The sequence below is a fragment of the Pseudopodoces humilis genome, chromosome 1, assembly GCF_049639895.1.
Source record: "Pseudopodoces humilis isolate 2021_Gansu_Grassland_sample_001 chromosome 1, ASM4963989v1, whole genome shotgun sequence".
NCBI classification, from domain to species: Eukaryota; Metazoa; Chordata; class Aves; order Passeriformes; family Paridae; genus Pseudopodoces; species Pseudopodoces humilis.
In genome coordinates, this window is record NC_142200.1 from 15,892,516 (window position 1) to 15,917,600 (window position 25,085).

Consider the following 25,085-nt stretch of genomic DNA (forward strand, 5'->3'; position numbering starts at 1 on the left):
AACTGTAAACATCTGGGAAAATCCTATTGTGATAAAAATTGCATTTTGTGGTTATCAAAAAAAGCAAAACAAATTGTGCTATGTCTGGAATATATATTTTATGCATTTGCTAGTATTATTAATTTGTGATATTATTGTGTTCCTAAAGCCAGGTGTCTTCACTTCTCTTTCTATGGAAAATGATAATTCTATGATTCATCACCAATTTTAATACCAAAATGTAAATGAAGATTCTAATTTTTGTTTTTTTTTTTTTTTTGGTTTTGAGTTAATTTTGCTCCCTTTTAATATAAATAAATATGTAAAATGTAGAAAGACTATACTCATACGAACTGTGACTGTGGCTATGCTAATCTGCTTAAGTATTCTACTTGCTTTACTTGAATCCATAAATGACCAGTGATTTAATTCAGAGGAGCATAGATTCACAGAATGGTTTGAGTTGGACTATCTAATTCCCACCCTCCTGCCATGTCAGGGACACTTTCCATTAGACCAAATTACTCAAAGCCCCATGCAGCCTGACCTTGAACAGTTCTAGAGATAGGCATACAAAAATTTCATGGACAACATGTTCCAAGTCTCACCACACTCCCAGTAAGGAATTTCTTCCGAAAACCTGATCTAAACCTACCCTTAAGTTTAAAATACTTCCCCCTTGTCCTATTGCTGAATGGCCTTGTGGAAAAAAAAACCTCCTGCTCTCTTGTAGGCCCTCTTTAGGCACTGAAAGGCGTCATAAGTTCTCCTGTAGCCTTCTCTTCTCCAGGCAGAGCAATCCCGACTCTCTCAGACTGTTTTCATAAGAGAGGTGTTCCATCTCCCTGATTATCCCTCCTCTGGACTCTCTCCAAAGGGTCAATGTCTTTCTTGTGCTGGATGTCCCAGAGCTGGATACAGTATTTCTCATGATATTAGGAAAGACCTGTATACTTCCCAGTAGGTTGAATTATACCTGTATATATCATCTTTATCTGTACAAATCATCTTGAGTGCAATCACACAGCAAATACAGAACAACCAGGGGATCAGGCCCAGACGACATTGATTTATAAAAGGCAGGTTCTGCATGAGCAACCTGATCTCCTTGTATGACAAGGATACCTGCTCAGGTCATGTTAACTATCTAGAGGTTAGTAAAGTGTTTTAGACTATTTCCCACATCACTCTCAAGGAGAAACTGACTTCATAGGTTGGAGAGGTGAACTCTTCACTGGGCAGCTACTGACTGGTTGACTTGGCCCCAGAGAGTCAGGGTGAATGCAGTTACATCCAGTTGTTGGCCAGTCACCAGTGGTGTTCCCCCAGACTCAGTCCTGGGGCCAGGCCTGTTTAATGTCTTCACTGGTGATCTGGACGAGACGATTGAGCAAACTCTTTTTTCAGGTGTCACTCAGTTGTGCTGGAGTGTTGATCTGTTGGAGGGTAGGAAGGATCTGCAGAGGGATCCAGAGAGGCTGGATCAGTGAAAACCAGATTATTCTCTATATTCTTGAATGCTGAAATGTTGCAGTGTGTTTCTTGTTAATGGTATGTTCTGTTATTGCCTGAGTTGATCATTTGGTCCAAACCCACCCCACGTTGTCAATCTCCCCTGAGTCTCCTGTCAATCTGTCTTAGGCCCACCGCATGCTTGGAATTCCACTTCAGAAATCCCCTAAACTTCAACGCTTGATTAGTCCATGTGACCCAATTGACCCCCCCACCTCTCTCACTGGATGATGATTTTGTGAACCCTGCCTTTTACCCTCCCCAGGATATCTCTGATTAGCTGATGCTTTGTACCCTCCCTTTGAACTGCCTCCCTATTTCAGCTGTTGCACACTCGCGTTTTCTGTCTTTTGCCCCCAAGATTCCCCAGAGCAATAAATCCTCTGTTATCCCATGCAAGAGACCTCCCTGTCGTCCTTGTCTCCTCACAGCACAGACTGACAGCCAAAAAGACGTAGAGCAAGTGCTCCAGTCACACCTGGGGTCATCCTGCTCCTGGGGTGGGACTCACTCCTGTCACAGGCCAAAGTGGTAGAGCCAGATAAACTCTGGCCTGATGCGATACTGAAGAATAAAATTTCACTATTCCTTCCTTCTTTTTCACTATTTATTTTTCTGGACCAAAACCCCACAACATTTGGGAACCTCAAAATCACATAGAAAAATGTAGTTGTTTTAGTATGATTTTGCTTAAATCTATTTTATGTATCTCTGAGTTTGAAAACTGAAATTATTTGAATATTTTTTAATTTAGTTTATATTATATCCATCTTGATCTGAACTATTAATCACTGTTATCTGGTGGAAAGGCAGATAATTGCATTATCAATATAAGTATCATGTAGCCTAGGATGTTCTTTTAGAATGCCTTTAACAAGTAGGGATAGGAAAGCTTATCCAGTCAAGTATTTTTATGTGTGTAGCCAGAGCATTTTTCAAGTTCACAGTATATTCAGAAAAACCTTCAAATAATGTTATGCAAGCAAAAGAACACAGATTTCAAAACCAAGTGTTTCACATAGCAATATTAGTATTTGTCTAAGGCAAAAAGTGAATATATTTTTTGTTTGTTTCTATTACAGCTTTGTAAATACCTCCCTTATTTAACTTTCGAGGACACTAAATGTCAGTGAACAGATTGCTGCTACTTTGCTTCTTTGTCTCTTACCTTCTTTCCTCAAGTTCAATCTATTTTTATTCACAGCTCCCTGTGGAGGAAACCTGACTGGCTCATCAGGTTTTATACTTTCACCAAACTTCCCTCATCCTTATCCCCACAGCAGAGATTGTGACTGGACTATCAATGTTAATAGTGATTATGTTATATCATTAGCATTTATCAGGTAGGCTGCTATTTGTAATTTTAAAAGTCATGTTTATAACTTTATTTTTGGCTTTATTTTTATAACTTTATTATTGTTCAGATCTCTGTAGGGTAATATATGTATATATGTAATATATGTATGATATGACTATCAAATGGATTAGTAATCTTTATCTTTGTTAAGTTACAATAAATACATCAGAGTCATCAATACATATACAGGTGAGCTTGGAAACTCATTGCTGTTTCCCTAAAAACATTCTGTTTTCACTGCCTAATGTTGAGGTAGATGGTGCTCAATTTAACTAAGATTCATTTCCTGAGAAGGCAGCATGGAATAACTCACTGAAATGTCTGCAAACCAGGATGGTCTTTAATGATGGAAACTATTGATTCATCTATTTGTACAGGACGCCTGCTATTTAGGCAAAATTTCAAAAGTAGCCTTTAAATTTAGTTTTATTAGTCCATATAATTTCAGGATACTCAAGATACTTCTGATGTTCTGGCTATTAAATGGAAATGTTTTAGAATTTTCTTTTATCACAATACAAGACTAAATGGAGCTTAATAGAATTCTCAAAGGAACTTTTGCTGTCTGCGCTATATGTAACACATGATATAAATTAATGTATCTGTTAAGTGTGAAAATTATGCATCCCAATGAGGAAATATGTCACAGAAAAAGTAAAAATGGTACTTGCGATGTCCCATCAAATTTAAGTTCTCCTTAGGCTGGTTATTCTATAATAGTGTCTATATTGTTCTGACCAGTGCTATTGTGATGAATTCTTTAGAGAGGTAGGTCATTTAGTTGTCTATTCTTGGTGTTCAGTAGCAGAGTACGTGCTTTCTTGAATTCATCCTAAGGAAATTAAAAACGTAATTATATTTATATAATTACAATATCATTATTTTATTGGTAATTTCTGAATGTTACCAGTTGATAAATAAACTTTCCATTGTGTACTAGCACTTCTTTTGTTGATTTGGTTTAATATCATGAGCTCAATATATTTAAAAGTATTCTGCTTTTTATATTCTACATTTAGATATAAGATCCTCCATCTTAGAATGAAAAAAACCAAAGTATTTTGCAGTGTGACTCCAGATACTATGAACAGTTTATAGATCTTAAATACTACCAAGTTAAAAAAATCTCAAATATGGTCAGTTGCTATGAATCTTTGATAGAAACTCAGAAGCTTAGTCTTGGTCAAAGTAGATTGCATCTTTACTGAGAATTGCCTCATTTATGACACACAGACTGATCTAGAGTGGGAAACACTGAATACTCCACTAAGTACTGTTAAGTAGTCTTTTGAGTGGAACTTACTCCAGCTAATCCTTTTAAACTCAAGATGAAATATGGCACTCTAATAATCAAAGCTGTTGACTTTTTACTTTTGCATTTCTTTTATAAAGAAATATTTTTTTTTAAATAATCCAAAAGTTTAAAAAGAAGCCCTATCAGGACTTCTATGCCTACATTTCTTTCTATCAGGGGATAATGTCAAGTAGGGACAAAATTGTTTGGATTTTCATTCTTTTATTAACGACTTGTTTAGAAAACTTTATTTTTGTACAGGAACAATCTTACAATTGAAATTAGTTAACTCTCTGCCATTAACTAAAATTAAGTTTTAATTTAACTAAGTTAACAAATTATAATTCAGTTTGGAAGAAAATGTGAGGTTTCAATATTTCATCTTTTTATTTAAACTGACCATAAGCAAAATGCTTCTTGCTCTCAGAGATATTTGAAGATCATCCTCTGGCTGTCTGAAAGTGTTTATTTCTGGCTGGAAGCTCATAGAGCATTTCTGCCAAGGGTTCCAATAGATTGTTTATTTTTCTAAACTTTTAGAAATATGTTACTAATTTTTTTCTCTATTTCTCTATTTAAAAAACTATCCTTTTTTTCTGGCTAGCAGGAAATTATTGTTTCCAAGGTGTGAACCAAAAGATGTAGTATTTCATTGTTTGCTAATAAAACACTTCTACAAACCTTTTTTTTTTTTATTTGACAGTGAAGAGATTATTTTTTCCTTTTATTAAAGCCATGATAGTAAATTTCAAATTTAAGCTAATAAGAGTGAAAATGTTAGGCAAAGCATATTCCATCTGACATTTCTCTTTTTTGTTCTCTAGCTTCAGTATAGAACCAAATTATGATTTTCTGTATATCTATGATGGGCCAGACAGTAATAGCCCATTGATTGGGAGCTTTCAAGATAGCAAACTGCCAGAGAGGATAGAGAGCAGTTCGAATACCATGCATCTGGCTTTTCGGAGTGATGGATCTGTTAGTTTTACTGGATTCCACCTGGAGTACAAAGGTAAATAAAAATATTGTCTTACATATTTACAAAGTTTAATGCATAAGTGCAAATTTGGGTTTAATTTCTCACAATTTGCTGCCTGGTAATGTTTTTGTTTTGCTTCAGAGTATGACAATGTGAATAAACTATTCATACAAGTATAATGTTATAAGATTGCTAACTTAAAGTTTCTAGTATGATTTTGTTTACCTGTAATGTTGAACATACGATTCCTTTCAGTGTTTGAAGCAGGGTTACAAGAAGGCTGGGCATGTAGTGATAGAACAAAGGGGAATGGCCTTTAGCTGTAGGAGGGCAGATTTAGATTAGATATTAAGAAGAAATTTGTTGCGAGGGTGGTGAGACACTGTAAACAAGGTGCCCAGAGACATTGTGGACTCCCCATCCCTGGAGGTGTTCAAAACCAGGATGGATGCAGCTCCGAGCAACCTGGTCTAGTGGAAGTTTCCTTGCTCATGGCAGGAGCATTTGGAGCTAGATGATCTTTAAGGACCCTTCCAACCTAAATTGTTCCATGAGTCTATGGTTATGTGAAACAATTTGAGACAGCAGTTTACAGGTTTAAAAAATGATGGTGCAGTGGAATAACTTAACAGCATATATATATATTTTATCCAGAATTTATTTTTTATTTTACATAGCAGGTCATGTTGATTTAGGTGCATTTAAGGTCCTGTAAGATGAAATGGCATGCTAGAATCTAGGAGTCCAATACTGAAAATAAAAACCTATTTTGGCTAGACCTTGATATGATAGACCACAGTAGAGCTGTCCACCTGTCTCCGATCTCTCTGACATCATAACACAGTAAACAAGAAAATACAGACTTGAAAAATACGTAATTAATAGGAACTTTCATAACTGCCTTTGCATGGCTTGAGAAACAGAAATATTTGCTATTAAATGAATATAAAAATACTCTGTAAAGACAACTGGAAAGAAAATAGGGCTAGTATAGACTTTCTTTCTTCTCCATTTATTCTGAGAGCAATTAGTAAGTGTGAAGGTATAGAAGGGAAAGAATAATTTACTGCTTTGTAAAGCCCATGAAGCCTCCTTATACTTTTCTACAGTCATAGGGTCCCATAAATGTCAAGGAAGTTTTCTCCACAGTATGAGCTAGTCCTGAAAAGTTATAAGTGGGTCTCAGCCATTTTTATGGTGAGCCCAGATGTATGAAGTGTTTCAGTTCACTTAAGTATATTTCATCTTTTCAACTAAATTCAAAAGTAATAAATGTAAATGGAAGTGCTATAGGAAATTATGCAGGATCACAGAACTTCTGAAGAATAAGAAAATAAATTATTTTTAAAGGGTCCAATCTTTTTCTTCTGTGCTGTTGAATGAAGTCTTATGCCATGGAATCAAAGTGTTTGCTTTCCACCAATCCCGGTGTGAAGGATATTTACTGGGGAGACAGTCTCTTCTAATTCTTGATCTAGGTTTAAACAAAGAAGTGAACAGCTGTAGTTTGTGAAAGGGACCAATGTAATTTTTATTTATGCCTCAACATGTGTTATACATGAGGTGAGAAGTTACTCTGGGGGCTGTAGCCGTGCTGGGAGCCTTGTCCCCGGGGAGGCTTCGCCTGGCAGCCGAGCAGGGCAGCCGAGGCACCCACGTTCAGGCTGGAAGCGACCCCTCCTGCCGGGGGGCAGATCCCTGGATGGCCGGGGAAAAATGCGTGGGAAATCAGGCTATGGGAGGAGCCTGGGCACATAAACGCAGTTAACTGCAACATTGCCGGGGTCCACTTTTTCTGGGTTTCTTGGAGGGAGCGGGGCTCGCTTGGAGCATCATCTTGGCCCCGCTCCCCCGCCTTTTTTCCCCCTGCCTTTTTCTCCCTGCGGTCCTGCTTCCTTCCTGGCTGTCTGTCCTGTCCGCACCTGTCCTGCCCTGCTTCGCCTCTTCCCCGAGGCAGCTCGACCCCACGGCAGCCCAGAGCTCCGCCGGTTCCCCACGGAGCCGCCGCCGCCCTGCCTGAGCCCCGGCCCTGAGAACCGCAGCTGCTGCAGGGTGCGCCCGTGGCCGCGGCAGCCTGTTCTTCACCGGCGGGAGACATGCGGCCGGCTGCTGCTATTGCTGCTGCTGCTGCCGCCGCTTGGAAAGCGCACCCGGTGCTGCTGCTGCCGCTTGGAAAGCGCACCCGGTGCTGCTGCTGCCGCTTGGAAAGCGCGGCCGCCCCGGGAGCTCACCGCAGCTTGCGGCACACGCTCCGTCTGCTGAGCGCGCTCCGAGGGCGCCAGGGCTACAGCGGCAGCGATCTGTCCCGGTGTTGTTTCTCCGTCTCTCTTTTCCCCTCTTTGCTCCCTTTTCTATCCCACTTCCGTAGGAGCACTTACCTTGCTCTATCGATAGAAAGTTCTCTGATATAATAAGTGCTTGCACTTTATTTTCATCTGAGAAATCTATCAAAGAGAATCCTCCCTAAATCCCCTTTAACAGAGGGACAGGACACTTTGTTCGAGGCAGAATACTATTTCTAACATTACTGGTAGCCCATGTGTGCCACGATGTCTTTCTCTACTTCAAGGAGTCACAATACCAGAAAAATGCTGTGGCTATCTTCACATTTTTAAAGGGACTGAAAATCTTAAGTAATGGGAGGATGCAGGTATGTGTTTATGTGTGTATATATAGGTGTGGGAAGTTGGAAAATGGAATCAACGTAATCCTAATTTTCCCTCTTCACCTGAGAGGTTTGTATTTCCTGCTTTTCTCAGAATAACTGGAAAATGCATTTCAACATCTTCTTTAAAAAATAAAATAAATAAATAAAAGGAGACATAAACAGAATTATTTCAATTCACATAAAAATTTCAAGGATTATGAAATTTGGACAGCTCAAAATCCCTTAAGAAGATCATCAGCTTGCTTAGTGAGCTGTCCCATTTTTACTGGGAATATCTGATAAATGTTCCTCTGCACTGTTTAACCTAGGTGTGTCATAAGAACTCTTACTCTGTGGCCATTCCTTGAGTCCTGTGTTCAGTTTTGGGCCCCTCACTGCAGGGAAGATGTTGAGGTGCTAGAGCATGCAGAGAGGACAATGGAGATGGTTAGGGGTCCAGAGTACAGGTTTTATGAGGAGTTGCTAGGGAGCTGTGTTGTTTAGTCTGGAGAAAAGGAAAGAGACCTTGCATTCTCTGCAACTGCCTGAGAGGAGATTGTAGTGATGGGAGGGTTAGCCTCTTCTCACAAGTAACAAGCAATAGAACAAGAGGAAATGGGCTTAAGTTATGCCAGAGAAGGTTTAGACTGAATTTTAAGAAAGGGAGTCTTCACTGACAGGGATTGTCAGTCATTGAACAGGCTGCCAGGGAAGTGGTAGACTTGGTCTGGGACATGGTTTGGTGGTGGATTTGACAGTGCTGAGCTTACAGATGGGCTCAATGATCTTAGAGGTCTTTTCTAGCCTAAATTATTCTATGATTCTATGGTTCTGTTCTATTATTATTCTATAAAAACATGGGTGGAAAATCAGTTTAACTGCTGAGCTGAGACTCTTTGCTAGTATTAATTGTGATTAATAATGCAGCCAGTGTTCTTTGTTGACAACCTGTATGATGGGACAGACCAAATTTGTGGACATCAGTTTGGAGGGGTATGTCAATGCTACTCAAAGGATCTTAAGAGGTAGAATCAGACTGGCAGGACCCCTGAACAAAGAGTTCTAGTTTCACCTGAGTTAAAGTTATTTTTCTTCTTGGCAGCTGGTATAGTGATGTGTTTTGGATTTAGGATGAGAATAATGTGGAAAACATGCTGTTTTGGTTGTCACTGACCAGTACTTAGACTAAGTCAAGGATTTAGCTTCTCAAACTGCTTTGCTGGTGAGGAAGCTGGGGAAGCAGAAGAAACTGGGAGGGAGCACAGCTGCAACAGTTGACCCCAGCTTTCCAAAGTGATATTCTGGCCTGGGGGAGCCTACTTAGGTGCCGGCTGGGCATCAGTCAGTTGGTCATGAGAAATTGTTTTTCCTTCACATAACTTGTTTTTCTGGGGTTTTATGTCTACCTCTTCTTTAAAATTTTCTTTTCCATTACAATTTATTATTGCTTCTATTATTGTTGTCATTATTATTACAATTTATTTAAATTATTAAACCATTCCTATTTCAGTCTACAAATGACTGCAAATTTAACCTTTCCACTGTGGATCCCACTGAGTGAGCAGCTGTGTGGTCCTTAGTTGCTGACTGGGGCTGAAACTCAACAGTCCTTTTTGGCAAGTTGACTGCAGGTCTGACCAGAGTGTGTTAAAACAATTGTTTTAATCATCCATTATGTTAATTTAATAGTCACTGGTCACAATGTTGATTTATTTTGAGTCAGAGTTGTCCTTGTTCTGAGAATTGGGTTACGTAACAAACTTTCTATATATGCTCTTTTGTTACCTCTGGGGATTGGATTAAGGATATAATTTTGATGGACTGTGTAACACTGGCTCAAGATATGATAAAATAATTCCCGTTTGTGAGACTAATCTGGTATTTTTACTCAGTATTGTTGTTATAGATGTACTTTTAGGGAACCACTTCTTGGAAACTATTCACAATCACAACCTTTCTCTTTCCTCCTCAGAGCCAATCTGTGGGGCAGATAAGGAGGAGCACTTGCCTCACTCCTTCACCTTTCCTTTCCCCTTCAACTTTTCATTATCCTCCAGGCTAATTTCAATAGCTCTTGAGAATTTTGAATATTCTTAAGATGTTCAGACCAGCATATTCATATTGCTATGTGTCCTGCAAGTTTCAGGTTTTGTTTGAGGTTAAACAATTATTTAAAAATACTGCCCAGAGATCTGCCCTGAAGCTGGATACTTACAAGTTATAGGGTGCACAGGAAAGTGTGGGCAAATACCAAGGAGAGTGGGTGCCTCCAATGTTTTGGTAGTTCAGCCCTGAACAAGTGCAGAATGCTGAAAAACTACTAAAATATTTGAGAAAAGTATCTTGTCACACTAGAAATTCCAGAGAGACACAAATCATTGCAATGTGCTGGGACCTGGCCCAGATCTACCAAGCCCTGTTCAACATAATTCACTGTTCTCAAGTGGAAGAGGCCTTTGGATCTGATAACAAAACAGTGGGAACTCTGGCTACTCCAGCTGCCATGACAGGCCTAGCAACTGAACCAGAGAAACAGTCCATGCTGGTATCAGTCACCCCTACACACAAACAGAAAACATCCCTATACACAGGCATGTAAGAAGGGAAAAGAGGAGGAAGTGGATGAAGAGGGCTACTCCAAAAGGCCATCCCAAGAGGAAGAGGAGGAAGAGGAAGAACTCATAAACAAGTCAGTGACCATACAATCAACAGTCACCTTGGCTGCGCCAGTGCCGGGTTAACAGGGTCAGTAATCTGGAATTAGAGGGAAAAGTCCAGTACCTAGGATCCCTTTCTAGGGAAGGGGACATTGAAAAACTGATGGAAAATTGGACAGAAGCCATCAGCCTCTGAAGGTGACTCCATCCAGGCATGAGAAAAAGGTATCGCTTCTAAGAAGATGTTATAATCCATTCAGGCAAATGGACCACCATGAGGAGAGATATCCAGTACATGAAGGAATTAGCCATGCAAGTGATTTATAATGACCTCAATACTGAGCAGTTATTCAAAGATACAGAAGTCTTATGCAAATGATCTATATGCTGTAGGTTTCTACAAAGTACATCAAATGTCACCTCATTGGCAGTAAAGACCTGGGAAGATACAGAGGGACAGTCAGTGGATAAACTGGATGTGGAGAGATCATGAGAAAGTGAGACAGAATAACAACCTCAGTCCTAGATACATGGGAATGTGAGTTGCAAGGAAAAAAATCACAAAAGGGTGTTTTCCCAGGAAAATGGCCACTCCAGTTTCCAGCAGGATGGGGGAAGAGTAAAAGTGAGAAAACTCATGGGTTGAGATAAAGTTTAATATAGAAAGCAAGAGCCATGCACACATGCAGAGTGAAGTAAGGAATTCATTCCCATGGGCAGGCAGACGTTCAGCCATCTCCAGAAAAGCAGGGCTCCATCACATGTGGTGATGACCAGAGAAGAGAAATGCCTAACTTCAAATGTCCCTCCCTTCCTTCTTCTTCCCAAAGTTTATATGCTGGGCATGGCATCATATGATACGGACCCCATACCATATGGTATGAGCCAGCTTTGGTCATTTGGCGTCAGCTGTCCCAAATGGGTTTGCTCCAGCTACCTCAGGAGGAAGTGTTGCATTGGCATGTTGAAAAGACAGAGCCAAAGTCTTCTCAGGTGCTCATAGTGATAAGCTGAGAGCTAATGGATTGACAAGTTGACATAAAGAGAAATTTCAATTACATATTAAGAAAAAATTAATTACTCTGAAGTTAAACATTGGAACTGCTTGCTCTTAGATGATGTCATTGGAGTCCTTTTAAATCATAGCTGGATTGTACAAAGGCCTAAGTAAACTAATTGTAATTGGCCCTGATTTGCAAGGGAGTTGTACTACATCTCTTTCCACTTAAATTTTTCTGATTTGATGAACTTAAATTTTTCATATGAGCTGTAACTGATGCAGTTGTGCCCTCCACGTACACTAATCCTATTTTAAGTGACAGTGTACTCAAATTATACTTCATTGGTGGGCCATATTTTTCAGATCCAAATCTCAGACTGACCCATGTCCCGGGTCTGATCTGTAATCATGTCTCTGGTTGAGTTTTATTCCCATTCTCTCTCTCTCACTTCATTTCTATGTTATAATGGAGGAAAAGCTTATTAGTTCTATTAAGAACTCTGAAGAGTAATTATGGAATGCTTGCTATAGTTTGGTATGTCTGTAATATTATCTACAAGAAGTTTATTATGGCTTTATGTTCTTTGAAACTTAGGGATGGAATGGTAAGTCATCACAATCTGGACATCGCACTTGCTTCTCTTGACTTTCAGCACTGTTTTTCATGCACTGAGATACTAGTTTTTAGGAGGATTTTGGCATCATTACTCTATGTTAATCAACTTCCTTGTTGCAGTTGAGATTGGAACAGCATGTGTCACTGTTATCAGCCTGTATTTCAGAGCCTTACTTGATCCAGTGGTTTGACAGTGTTATCAAAGAAATAAATGCTGGTTTCTTTGAAACTTGTTCCAAAATTATATTATGTACAGAAGTAATTGACACCTGGTTTGCACAGTCAACAGTGTAATGTTACTGTATGTAATGTTACAAATGTGAACTGCCTAATGAAAAAAATTATTTCTTGCATTCTTATTACAGAAAATAATTTTTTTAATGCTCTGACTGAAAAAAATCTTTGTGATAATACAGCTTTTTCTCTGATGTTCTTCTAAATCTTGTGTTTTTAGCTTATACTAATATTCTTAGGAAACAAAGGGGAGGGGCTACAGGGGTAATCAATGTCTTGTGTTCCTCAGTGGGAGCAACATGACATCAGTGGTGAAGAACTTTCCCTCCTGTCTCTTCTAATAACACTTTTAAATTTGCTGAAACAGTCTTCTTTTTTACACTGGTTCTCAGCCAGATCTGAAGAATCCTTTTGTCTCATTTGATTTGTTCTTCATATATTGTAGCATATTCTAACTTTTTCTACAAGTTCACTTAGCAGTTCCTACAGATTTGCAAAAGTAGTTTAAAGGTGTTTAGTATTTCAGGCTTTATTTTTCAGAATTGGTATTATGAAACTTTATTTCTATTGTGACATTGTTACTGTTTAGTCAGCAATTTCAGGAGCCTGTCACAACTATAATTTTGGGGAAAAGAAAATTACAGGACTGCATTTTTTCCCTAGAGATAATTTGTGCTGTGACAGATCATTCTTTTCTCAGTTTTTGATTTATGCACCGGACATAAGAGATTACTTTATTTTTTCTCTCTTTATTTTTTATCTAGTACTAATATCTTCTTTATCTGTGTGCCTTCAAGGGTGCATTTGAAACATTTTGAATTATTTTTGTCATAAACTCAAGAATGGTAATGTCACAATAGCAATTAGGAATCAGTACATTTATATCAATATTCATTCAACGAGAGAAAAAAATGATATTGTAAATATTTAAAAATTATATTTAAAATATTTGTTATAATCACAAATTAAATTATCCTTCTTTTCCCCCTACTTTTGATAATTTAGACTTGAAATTTAGCCTAAAACCTGCCAGACTTCTCAAATGAAAGTGTGGTTGGCTTACATAACAAATATTAATATCTGTGTGATACCTTACGGACTTTCTAGTAAATTGCATCTTTTGACTTTTCATTGTCCATCCAAATTTTCGAATGAGTGTTAAATAAGTTTTAGACAACACATTACAACTACCTATATGAATTAATGTGAATACTTAACACCTGTTGTTAAAGATTAAAGATGTATTGTAATTATTTTTTTATTGTGTTGTTTTTCATATCAGAACCATGCTCTGTAGGTTATGTATGCAAATAATAGTAAATTTTTAAACACATTAGGAGATCACGACATTCTTTCAGAGGATGTGAAATTGAAAATTCAAAATAATTACTCTGTGTTTCCTTCTTAGAATGTAGACACAATCTCAGAAATACTACAACATAAAAGTAGCCCTAAAGGGATGTATTTAGTTCATTAGCTTGGCTCTGGTAGTGACCAATTGTTTATGTGTGGCCAAACTATATTAGAGTCAAATAAATAATAATTGTTCCTCCCACTTATCTGTAATTTTTCAGAAACTTCAGTTTAGGTACTGATAGGATCAGTTAAAGTGTCTTTTTATATAAAACTCTTAAAAAGCCTACCAGGAACTTCAAAGCTCATATAGTCTTTTGGCAACCATACCTACCTGTAGCAGAAAGTTACACAGTGCAAATATTCCTGGAAAATCTTTTTTTTTTTAATGTATTTGAAAGCTGGCACCAGTCTTGTAGAAAATGAGGAAGTGTTCACTATTGATTTTCTCCACAACACCATTAAATGTTAAAGAAGTCTGAAATTTCTATCTTCTGCTTGATGAAATATATTATTGCAGACTCCATCCTGCACAGAACAAAATAATTTGCTTTACTGCAGCTTCTACGTAATACATTTACTCTTTTTTCCTTAAAGGAAATTACATTATTTCCTAATTGTTTTACTTTTTGCACAGTCTGCTGTTAATTAGAGGTTTTGAGCATTTATTTTTGTTTAATCTGTTACTGGACATTGGTATTCACATTATAGAAGTAAAAGGGAAGGAAATATAAAAGCGTATGTATATGTTTGAATTTACTTCAATAATTTGAAACAAATAGCTATAAATGGTAAAAAATGAGATACATTTAGGGAATGTTTTTATATTTTTTCCTCCACTGAGGGATATGAAAATATACCATCATATTATATACATATAGAAACTCATTTGAAGTTCGTTAATTTTGAAGATGTTCTTGTTTGCATACTTCTTATTTTTAAACACTGTTCATATTGACTTCCTCCATTTACCACTTCTTACAGATTTTAAAACTAGGATATGCCTTATCTACTGGAAAGATGTCCATATATGTAACTTAATGTAACTACATAAATTTATCATTGATCAGAACGAATTCTGGAAAAAAAGATGGAGCAATATAGAAATTACCTCAAAAAAAGGAAAGAAGACATAGTTTCTGTTATTATATAGTAATTTGTAGTTGTTAAAATGAAGGAAAGAAAACATTTGATGGAAAATCTTCTTAAAAAAATCCCCAGGTTCTACAGGGTGCTCAAAGAAAACCTCAAGGGAACTCCAGGAAATATTTATAATTTTAAATTTATTTATAGTTATTATTTATTAATTTTGGATTATATTTAGAATTATTTTGCATTTGTTTCCTGTACAGCGAAACTTCGTGAGTCTTGTTTTGATCCTGGAAATATAATGAATGGAACAAGACTTGGAATGGATTATAAGCTGGGTTCCACTGTTACATATTACTGCGATGCAGGGTATGTTCTTCAAGGATACTCTACACTAACATGTATCATGGGAGATGATGGAAGACCTGGATGGAACAGAGCCCTGCCCAGCTGTCATGGTAACAACAGTTTTTCATTTATTTTAGTTGCCATTGTCATTACTCTTGCTTTGTAATAGGGAAGAAACAACTGAAAAATTGGAAGTGATTTTAATAATATTCTCTTTCAGAAAAATATCCTTTTCAATGATATATGTAATAAAATGCATATGTGACAACTCAGGAAACAATTGATTCCAGTTTTTATTAACATTGGATAAATAGTGTTATTATGGTGAACAGAGCTTAGTAGTAATGCCATTCTCCATGTCAACATGTATTCTTGAACAGACATACAGCAGAATATAGAGATATATACCATATATGTGTATTTAAATACAATTGTAAATATACTTCGGATGTCATAATATGTTTGTTTCTTTTTGTTACTACTGGCTTTGAGAACATGTAGATAATATTTTGTATATACCACATTACAAGATTTCTTGGGCATGTGGTCTATGGAAAAGCTAAGCCTTGAAGTGCAGGAAAGATCAAATTACTCGGACTTTTACAGATACGAATTCTGCTCATTTCAAGATTTTTCAGACTTCAGTTGTATGACCATTGACAGTCTCAAGCATCAGCATTTTCAGATTTAAAGGCTAAGAATCTTAAAGATTAAATTTGATTTTACTGATTTCTTGACAGAAATTGATACCACATGCAATTTTAACTTCGTGAAAAGTCACATAACTGTGAGATTGAGCACAAAACCTCTCCCATATATGCAGATATTAATACGAGAAAACTAACATTTGCTTCATAAGTTAAAATAAAATTCAATTATAATGTTACTTTCCATTATTTTTCACAATTTGAAGACAAAACACTAGTTAAATCCATTTCCAATTTGAACAAATGCATATTTTAAATACAATATGGATTTTCTTTGTTGTGTATGTAAATTTCTATTACAAAGTGGATGGCAGAGTGCCAGCAAAACAACAACAACAAAAAAATAAAAATTCTCAAATCTAAAGACTATCCAGTATTTTAAACATTTGAAGTTGTTCAATATTTTCATTATCTACCAAAACCATAATGACACTGAATTCCAAAACTCTGTGGCATGAAACTGGGGCACTGGCCCTTGCAAATGTTTGGAAGTGTGTCCAAACTTCTAAACTCTCTGCATGAGAAGTCAAATATGTTTCCTCATTTTAAAATGAGGGATGAATGTTGTTTTTTAGGAAGATTGATGTGTACAATAGGGGAAAGATTCCCTTTTTTTGGACGGTCTTTTTGATAGGTAATGAGAGATAAAAAATACTTTATTGATGCAATAATTGTGTCTATTAGTGTCACTTATAATCTACTTAGCAATCTTCCAGTGCTGACTGTTGTAATGTTCATTTAAGAGAGAGTGTTTTTCTTAGAAGTACTGCCATCATAATAACTGGGGAAAAATTAAATTTGTTGTAGAGAAGTAGTGGATGTCTGTTACTGATTCCAATTGGACCATTCTCTTTCCTGGATGATCAAGACCTTATTTCAAAGAAGACAAATCCCATTCTTCTTTAGGATATGATGGTACAGAATAGATGTTTTCACTTGTTTTCCTTTTATTGCTTTTTCTTCCAGTTTAGGAGCTTTGTAGTTACGTTGCTGTGATATATTTTGACCATGTTATCATTGCTTTCCACTTTTGTGTGATTTACCTCAAGAAAAACAGAACTTTTATAGAGATGTAAGAAGGATGATAAAAGTTAATTGGCTCTCAGTTACAGAGCCAGCAGAAACAGTTTGAGAGCTGAATTTAGCTCCTAAAAACCAGTCTCACCTACACTATAAAATTTGCATAGTAGAAATCCGATTTCTCCATTCTACAGTTTGTATTTCTGCAGCTGCATTGAAACTGATAGAGTTACAATGAAATATGGTATAAAATACTACCTCAATGTGTATGGGGGGTTTATTTAGTTAGTTAATTAGTTACAAAAAAAAACCTGAACAGATGCTAAGATTAGCTAGGCTAATATGCTAAGGTATTTGGGACTTCACTATGGATGTTAAGAATGGAATGTAATGAACATATGTGTGTGCATTATTAATATGACAGAGACAATGATTAATGACTTCTCTCAGCTTCAGCAACTATAGGTAATTTTAAATTTTTGGTAGCAGGCAACAATTGTTAACAGAATAGCAAAAAACACTGTAAAACAAAATCATAACTGAATGCAAAAACCTTGTTCCTACCAGAAGAAATAATTTATTGATCACTAAATCATTTTACTACATTTCCTTACAGTATGTTGCTGAATCCTTGGAAATATTTGAATCCAGACTTTAAAATAACTCCATTTGTAAGATATATCTAAAAATATCCAATATTTTCATAACTGCCCATGAGAACATACTTATACCTAAGATTTATTCACTTTTTTATTTGGTAGCAAAACCAATCCAGAGTAGTATTTTGGTTTCTTTTGGTCTGTATTAACTTATTATGGTTATTAGAGGCAGCTCAGATCAGGTTCTTATCTGAAAACTTTAAGGATAGAAGACAGATATGCACAGAATGGCATAATCTTACTGCTTATTGTTTTGTAATATAGGAAATGCTGACAACTTTTCTATAAATCATACAACATTCTTTACTTAATCAGACACTTTATAGCTCACATTTTTATGCACCTTTTACATACTGGCCATACGAAATGTTATTATTTGAATCTGTTTCAAAATTTGATTGTGGAATGAGTTGGGCAACTGGAAAAGCCATAATATTCCTGCACTTAATGAAGCTGAATGTTACTGTTAAATGGGATACTCTGTGTCTGTGTTTTACAATTCCAAAGTAATGGTCAGTTTAACTACTTAAGCAGCATACTTTACTTAAAATTGTCATATGTTGACTGCTTACAAAGCATTTGTCACTTTCTTTTTGCCAGAACAGTATGTTTGCTTAGTAGAATCACATAGACAATGACCTGAGTACTTAGAAGTAGAATTGAAATCAATTAGGATTTTGTTTTGAATACAAAAATGCTATTGAAATTCTGAGTACTCTGAAAGGTTAATTCTTAATAGCCAAACTTGAAAAATCCACTTTGAAAAAATGACAAAGGATTTTATTTTACTGTTATTGAACTATCTTCTGAATACTTAATTTTTGTTCACAAGCTTCCACTTCCCATTTTTCACAAATTTATGTCCATTGCTTTGCCACTCCAAGCTTTCCTTCCATATAGTCAGTGGAGAGAGACAGGCTTCTTAAAAGGTCATCATAGGGGATTCAAAGACCTGGTTAAGAAAGTATATTTTTCCATGTGCATCTGGACTGCATTAACAGGATTTCATTTGCTTGCATGCTCAGCAGGATATACACAGGAAATACTAGATCTAGTGAAATATCTGAATATACTGTGTGGAAGCAGTACTGTTTGCGCTAAAAGCATACAACAAACTCTATTTTGGAGGGATTTATGTGGTAAAATTTAACAGTTAGATTTCAGAGCAAAGGAGTAGGCATCTGAATGTACCACAGCGTATAAACCTCACACTACAGACCCTTTTCTGTATGAGCACACTCATTATTCCTCTTCCATGCAAAAGAGACCATTACACCAAGAATTATCAAGTCAAAAAGCCAAAATGAGAAAATCTAGCTTCCACACAGTGGATTTTACAGTAACTGACTAGAGATTTAGTTACCAGTATATACTTCCCAGAGACAGTAATCTCATTTTTCTGAAGATGTGCGACTGAATTTTTACTGTAAAACAGAAAAATAGTTTTGTAAATAGGAAACAAAACGAATATCTTTCTTTTTGGGTAAAGACACCTGATATGACATGCAGACAGCTAGCATTCTGCTGAAAACCCCACAGATTTTTTGTAAATGTGATTGAGTTAAAAGCTCAGCTTTTCTTAAAGATGTTCCCTTTGTATCAGAAAAAGTTTGAAAATTTTACTGGAATTAACTATGAATATTAATAATTCTAGAAGGATCAGAAAACAAAAATAAATACAGACACATTACTCTGTCTAACCTTTTGCATACATATTTGGAATTCATAATATGGTTTTACAAAGTCTATTGAATAATAAATGTTGTGTGTAATTATTCCAGGCTTTCATTTAAGAAGTAACAATATCATATAATGATAAGTAAAGTATTAGAAATTAAGAAAGTTGCTAATTACAATGATCTTATTAAAATCAGCTGCCAGAGAATCCTAATTCCCAACAAATTCAAGGGAATAGTTAAGTGGAGTGCATCATAAAATCAGGCACTTCCTCTTCTGTTGAACTAAATGTGCAGCCAAAATTTGGGAGCAGATTTTAATAAAGAAAATGTTAAAAGAAGGAGAATTATTTTAAGCTAGATAAAATTGGGTTTTTTTCAGCTTTAATTTTTTACTTTTTTGCTATGAAATAAATTATTTGAAATCAAGCATATCTATTCAAGCCATAATTTTAAATATGTTTGCTTATATGTAACTGTTAATTTGAAACACCACATGAATTAGCAGGGAAAATAGGGAAAATGTAGCAGCAACTTTAATATTTTTGAAAATATTGTGTAAATTATAAAATATGTAAGTTAACTGACAGTTTCTTATCTGTTTGACAAAAAAAGTATACAGAAAGTACCAATGAAAATAAAGACTAAATTATGTGATCTTCTTTCTCCTTTAGAATATTTAAAACTTGCACTTGTTTGCTTTGAATATGTAAACTTTCTAGTAGAAGATTGAAAAAACATTAAAAAAACCTCTTTCATCATGTATTTTTAGGTGGAATAGAAAACAGTTTTTAGCAGTAGTTTACATAAATATATGCTTGTTCTTGTATTTCATGTTAGCACCATAGGTGCATATTTTTCTTTGAAGATTTTTTCAAACAGACAAGGTAACTTCAGTGTATTCTGTTCTTAAAAGGAAAAATATTTCTCTACCACTTAGTCATACAGAGAAGCAAATATTTATTTTCCAAAGTCTGCAAGACACTGAATTGGGACAGGATTATGTAGTATCAGGTAATAATCATGGTAAATCAATTAATTAATAACTGGAATTAAAGAAACTGATCCAGTCATCTGGATGGCTATAGCTGACAAATATGTATATTTCTAAATTAACCTCAGGCAGCAGTGGGAATGTCCTCACTCTTGTCTAATAAGATCTCAGTAATGAACTGAAGATTTATTATGTGGAATATGCTGATGGTTACATCCAAAAGACTCATATTTAATTGTTTGCACAAGTTTTGTCATCTCCACTTTGTCACAGTGGAGACTGGGGGATGGATGTTTCTGGGAAATAGAAGAAATCTGCAATTAAAGGACTGCATTGTTTTAAAATTGAATTCTGTTTTCCTTTCCTTCTTGACTGGTCTTCAGATAGCATTTTGCAAACGTACTGTAGGAATGGTAGGCAAGGACATCCTCCAGCTTAAAGAGGATAGCTCCCTTTTAGATCCCATGTTTCAGGACATTTAGCTCTGAAGCTGCTTGTGTTACAGATTTTTTCTGATTCACTCTTTTGAAGGAACAGTGTCTTCCACAACAAAACTGTACTACTAGTTTTGAGTTTTTTGCTGGAACCTTTTCATGATGTATTTCTCTTTTATACCATAAAGTGTAGTTGTGTGTTTAGGAGTTAATATAAAGCATCACAACACCATGCAATATGCAGTTGTATGTTCCATCTATTGCAGAAATTGTTTTGTTGCTATGAAGGTTACAATTTCTTCCCTGTTGCACTGCACATTTTATAGGTTTCTATTCCTTTGTTAATCAGTTACTGACTTAGATGGTAGTTTAAACCTTTACTCTAGGTGACACGTTAGGAAATCCACTGCTTTGGTTTGTAGCTGAATTTTAATAAAATATATATTTTAGACATTAAACTATATTTATATTTAAAACTGAGAGCAAATATAAGTAATAGAGGTCCAGAAAACATTAATTTCAGTAATATTTTAGTTACTTTCAAATTCAAATTCAGTTTAAATGCTCGTGATTCAGTTAACATCTTCTATTTCAGTATAAGATAAAAGTATGGAATTAATAGAGAAACAGCTGGCCTAAAGCAAACAGATTTTCTCAATGGGAGTAAATATGAGAGTAATATGCTCAAAATGTATCTGAAGTATCTATAATACATTCAAATTGGACATTGGACACCCTGGGAGGAAAGAAAGAGGCAATTTATTTTTTTTTTTTACTTTATATGGGGAGTAATATCAAGCTACGGAAGTTTGTTGAAATAGATTTGAAGGCAACAGCAAAAAGATAAGTATTTACTGTTGACCTAGAATCATGTAGAAACACCATCTTAGAGTATTGCCAATCAGAATCAAAATCTAAATGGATCACCAAAAGATGTGATGAAACAACACAGTCAAGGAATCTAATAGATATTAGGATATGTATTCCAGGAAAGTGAAATCCTGTTCAAAAGAAGGTAGTAGATAGTGCGGCCAGCAGGGTTTTGAGAAAAAAACTTTAAAACCTAATTTAAGCAGTAATACAGTTTGCAAAGATTAAAACCATAGAAACTTACTAAAGTTTCTCAACAGCAGGTCAAGGCCACAAAGGTATGTATTCAAGGACAATGTGATTGGGGGAAGGAGAAAAAAGAAATTACTTATATATTATGTTATATTTCTTATATTACCTTACTGAGGTAACAGGAGAGGTAGTGCATTTGAACCATTCCTTTGGCTTGAAGGAACAGAGTAAAAATAAGGAGAATCAATAAACAGAACCATAGCAAGTTGCTAGGATAAGGCAGTCTTTTCTGTGTAGTTCTGAAAGAGATATGAAGTGTTTGAAGTGCAAATGTTGAACTTGAGGTTAAGTTAGCCTTTCTGTCGAAGCAGTGGGAGGTGATGAACCTGTCAGAAATCTTCCTTGATGAGCAGTTGGCCAATTTTCACTGTTAGAAAACTGGTAGAGATTATTTAAAAAAAACCAAAAGTAGAACTAGAAGACACATTGTTCAACAAGCTGAAGAAAAATCAGCTTTTGAATAAGAATGTGGATCTTTTTGGGATGTCTTAGATCTCCACAAGCGTATGGATGAAACTAAAAACAGTTGATACCATATAATTGAATTTATGAAGATGTTTGGCAGTGTTCCTTGAAAAATATTATCTTTTAAGGGAAAAGCATAACAATGCATTAGGATAATATTTGATTACACAGTAAGAATTGAAAGTTGTTGATGTGATGTCCAGTTTTATGTTTTCTAGAAAAAAAATCAATAAAGGAAAGTTACCACAAAGATCTCATACATATTTTTCCTTTGAATTATGCTGTCCAATACAAATTGACATAAAATTGAGATGACAAAGTTTGCATTATCACAAAATTATATGGTATAATGATATCTAGAGTCAAATGCACAGAGCAAAAGGTACCTCAACTTCGCTTCTGTGGAGTGCAGACAAAATGCTTGTAGAAGCAATAACCCTATGTGTAGGCATGTGATGATAATTAGATTTTGGTTGTGAAGCATCACAAATTCACAGAATGGGTAAGGTTGGAAGGCACCAGAGTGGGTCACCTAGTCCAGCCTCTCTGCTCAAGCAGGTTCATCTCAGAGCACATGGTACAGAATTGTGTCTAGACGGTTCTTGAATATCTCCAATGAGCAAGACTGCAAGCTCCGTGGGCAATCTGTTCCAGCGTGTGATGACATGAAAATCAGAAGGAGATCTGCCTCATGTTTAGGTGGAATTTCTCGTGCATCAGTTTCTGCCCATTGCCTCTTGTCTTTTTCTTTGGCACTACCAAGAAGAGCCTGAACCCATCCTCTGTCACCCTCCCTTCAGGTACTGTTACATACTGATGTGATTCCCCTCTCAGCTGTCTCTTCTCAAGGCTGAATAAATCCAGTTCCCTCAGTCTGTCCTTGTGAGAGAGATGCAGTCCAAGATAAATCACCTTGAAATCATTACTAGTCTCCTGCAGATCAGCAAAATTCTATCAGAATTATATTTAAGGATTTTTTTCCTCACAGAGCATCCTAGCCCATGAGATATACTCTGATGAGGCAGTGTTAACAAGACAAAAATAAATATAACATGAAAGTCATATTTGCTTCTTGCCTGCAGATATAGGAGAGTCTATTTCTCAGCGCTCACAGTTCAAGGAAAGATAGAATTGGAGTTTTTTAATATAGTCCTTATTACAAGGAAATAAAACAGTCATAAATTTTTGAGAAATTTAATTAATAATCTTTCTTTCTAATACTGATAAATGGATCTGTACATTATGTAGTCTTCAGCTTGGTGATTGGAAATGTAGTAAATAAGATTCTCTGGGTTGCTAATCACTAGAGATCCCTGCGACATGTGCGAAAGTTTCCCAGACATAAAAGTTTCATGGGTATTTTTTTTCCTTTTTCTTCTGCATGTTTTAAATGTCAATTCTTTATCATTTTATTTTATATTTTCAGTTGGTATTTTTGCTCATAGCTGTTCATTGACCAGTTATTTTGACTATTGTTCTGTTTTATAGTTCTTTCTGACCCTACTTTTCTTTCATGGATTTCAAAAGTCCTTGTTCCTAACTTTCTTGGCTAGTTTTATTTAATCTGATTGTGTCTTTATGGATATTTCAGTATTGTTTCAGTCTTTTTCATTTTCTTTAGTTCATTTTTCTTCAGTGAGTTTGAAAAATGGGAATTTCTGTCTTCTTAAAGTTAATTTAAAAGTCTGTGTTGCAAACCTAAACAGTAGTGATAGAAAAGAAAGCTGAGATTGAGAGGATTACGATGACCTCAGTGAATTTATCGTTAACTGTCAGATCTCAAATTTAAAATTGCAATCATTAGCTGTTCCTGCAGTTTTCTTTTAAATTTCTGATGCACACACACTCAAAATATTTAAAATAATTTGGAAACAAAGTGATCATCATTTGGAAACATAAAGCTTCATCCCTGTATTGTAATAATATTAGTAGATGATTCAAGAAAAAGCTTATTCTTGGTTCCAGCTGTGAATTCATTGCTAGTGCTTAAAAACTCATCTGAGTAAAAGAACATTCTAGAGATATAGACAGTATACAACAACATAAAGGGGTTTTGAATGGGCAATACACTCATTACAGTTTCCCCACCCCTAAAATGGAGAAAGTCCTATTACCAGAAGAGGATTCAGGAGCGGATATCACTTATGAGCTCTATAGTAATAAGTAGATTCCTTGTTCTGTGAAGTTTGAAATGAACTCATAAAGTTACTGACTTCTAAGAAAGCTCATAATTTAACTTTCATCCTCATGTTTTTTACGTTTCTTCTGCTTAGAAGAAGATCATGCTTCTCATCATGCTCTTCGTCACATCATAGAAGTTATTCTTAAGCCAAATAAGTAATGAAATATCATTTAGATATGAGGAGTGCACAGATGAATGAATAAATAAATACTAAGTAGGCTATATGACCTTAAAAAAAAAAAAAAAAAAAAGTTTCTCATTGGAAGGGATGATTGTTTCTTGTGAAGAGATCTCTTAATCCTTAACACATTTTTGATTCATACCTTCTGATGCATCAATCTCTCAATTCTGCTATTGTAGCTAAAATGTGTTGAGCTTTGTTAATCTCTGATTTATTTTTACTTCTACATGTTTGTCATATAATGCACTTTTCCTCTTGCTGTCTTAATATACTTGAAAGACTCTGAAATGGTCTTCCCAGAAGACTGCCAATTTTCTTTTCTCTTCTTTTTTATTCATTTAGTATGTTGGCAGTTAAATTGTTTTAAAATGATTGTTCATTTTCCCTCAGAATTTCCTTAAATATCATGTCAAGTCTGCTGCAAACAGTTGACTTGAAAAGCATGTTCAAACTTTTATTTAGTTACTTTTTTTCAGCTGTGGAAACTGTAACACTGGTGTGTTCTTTCAAGGGAATGAATCTGTGTGCTAAGGCGCAGGCTGACTGCAGAGACCTATTCCACCTCCATTTATTATAAGCA

General features: G+C 35.7%; 1 protein-coding gene across 3 annotated transcripts in view; it reads left to right on the forward strand.

The window, feature by feature from the left end:
- CSMD3 (CUB and Sushi multiple domains 3) overlaps positions 1-25,085 on the forward strand; it is a 572,913-nt gene that overhangs the window by 399,675 nt on the left and 148,153 nt on the right. For all 3 annotated transcript variants that reach the window (XM_005516952.3, XM_005516953.3, XM_088051522.1), the window contains 3 exons: positions 2,696-2,834; positions 4,967-5,154; positions 14,981-15,175. In XM_005516952.3, the coding sequence (XP_005517009.1) occupies positions 2,696-2,834; positions 4,967-5,154; positions 14,981-15,175 (522 nt within the window). The remainder of the gene's footprint in view (positions 1-2,695; positions 2,835-4,966; positions 5,155-14,980; positions 15,176-25,085) is intronic.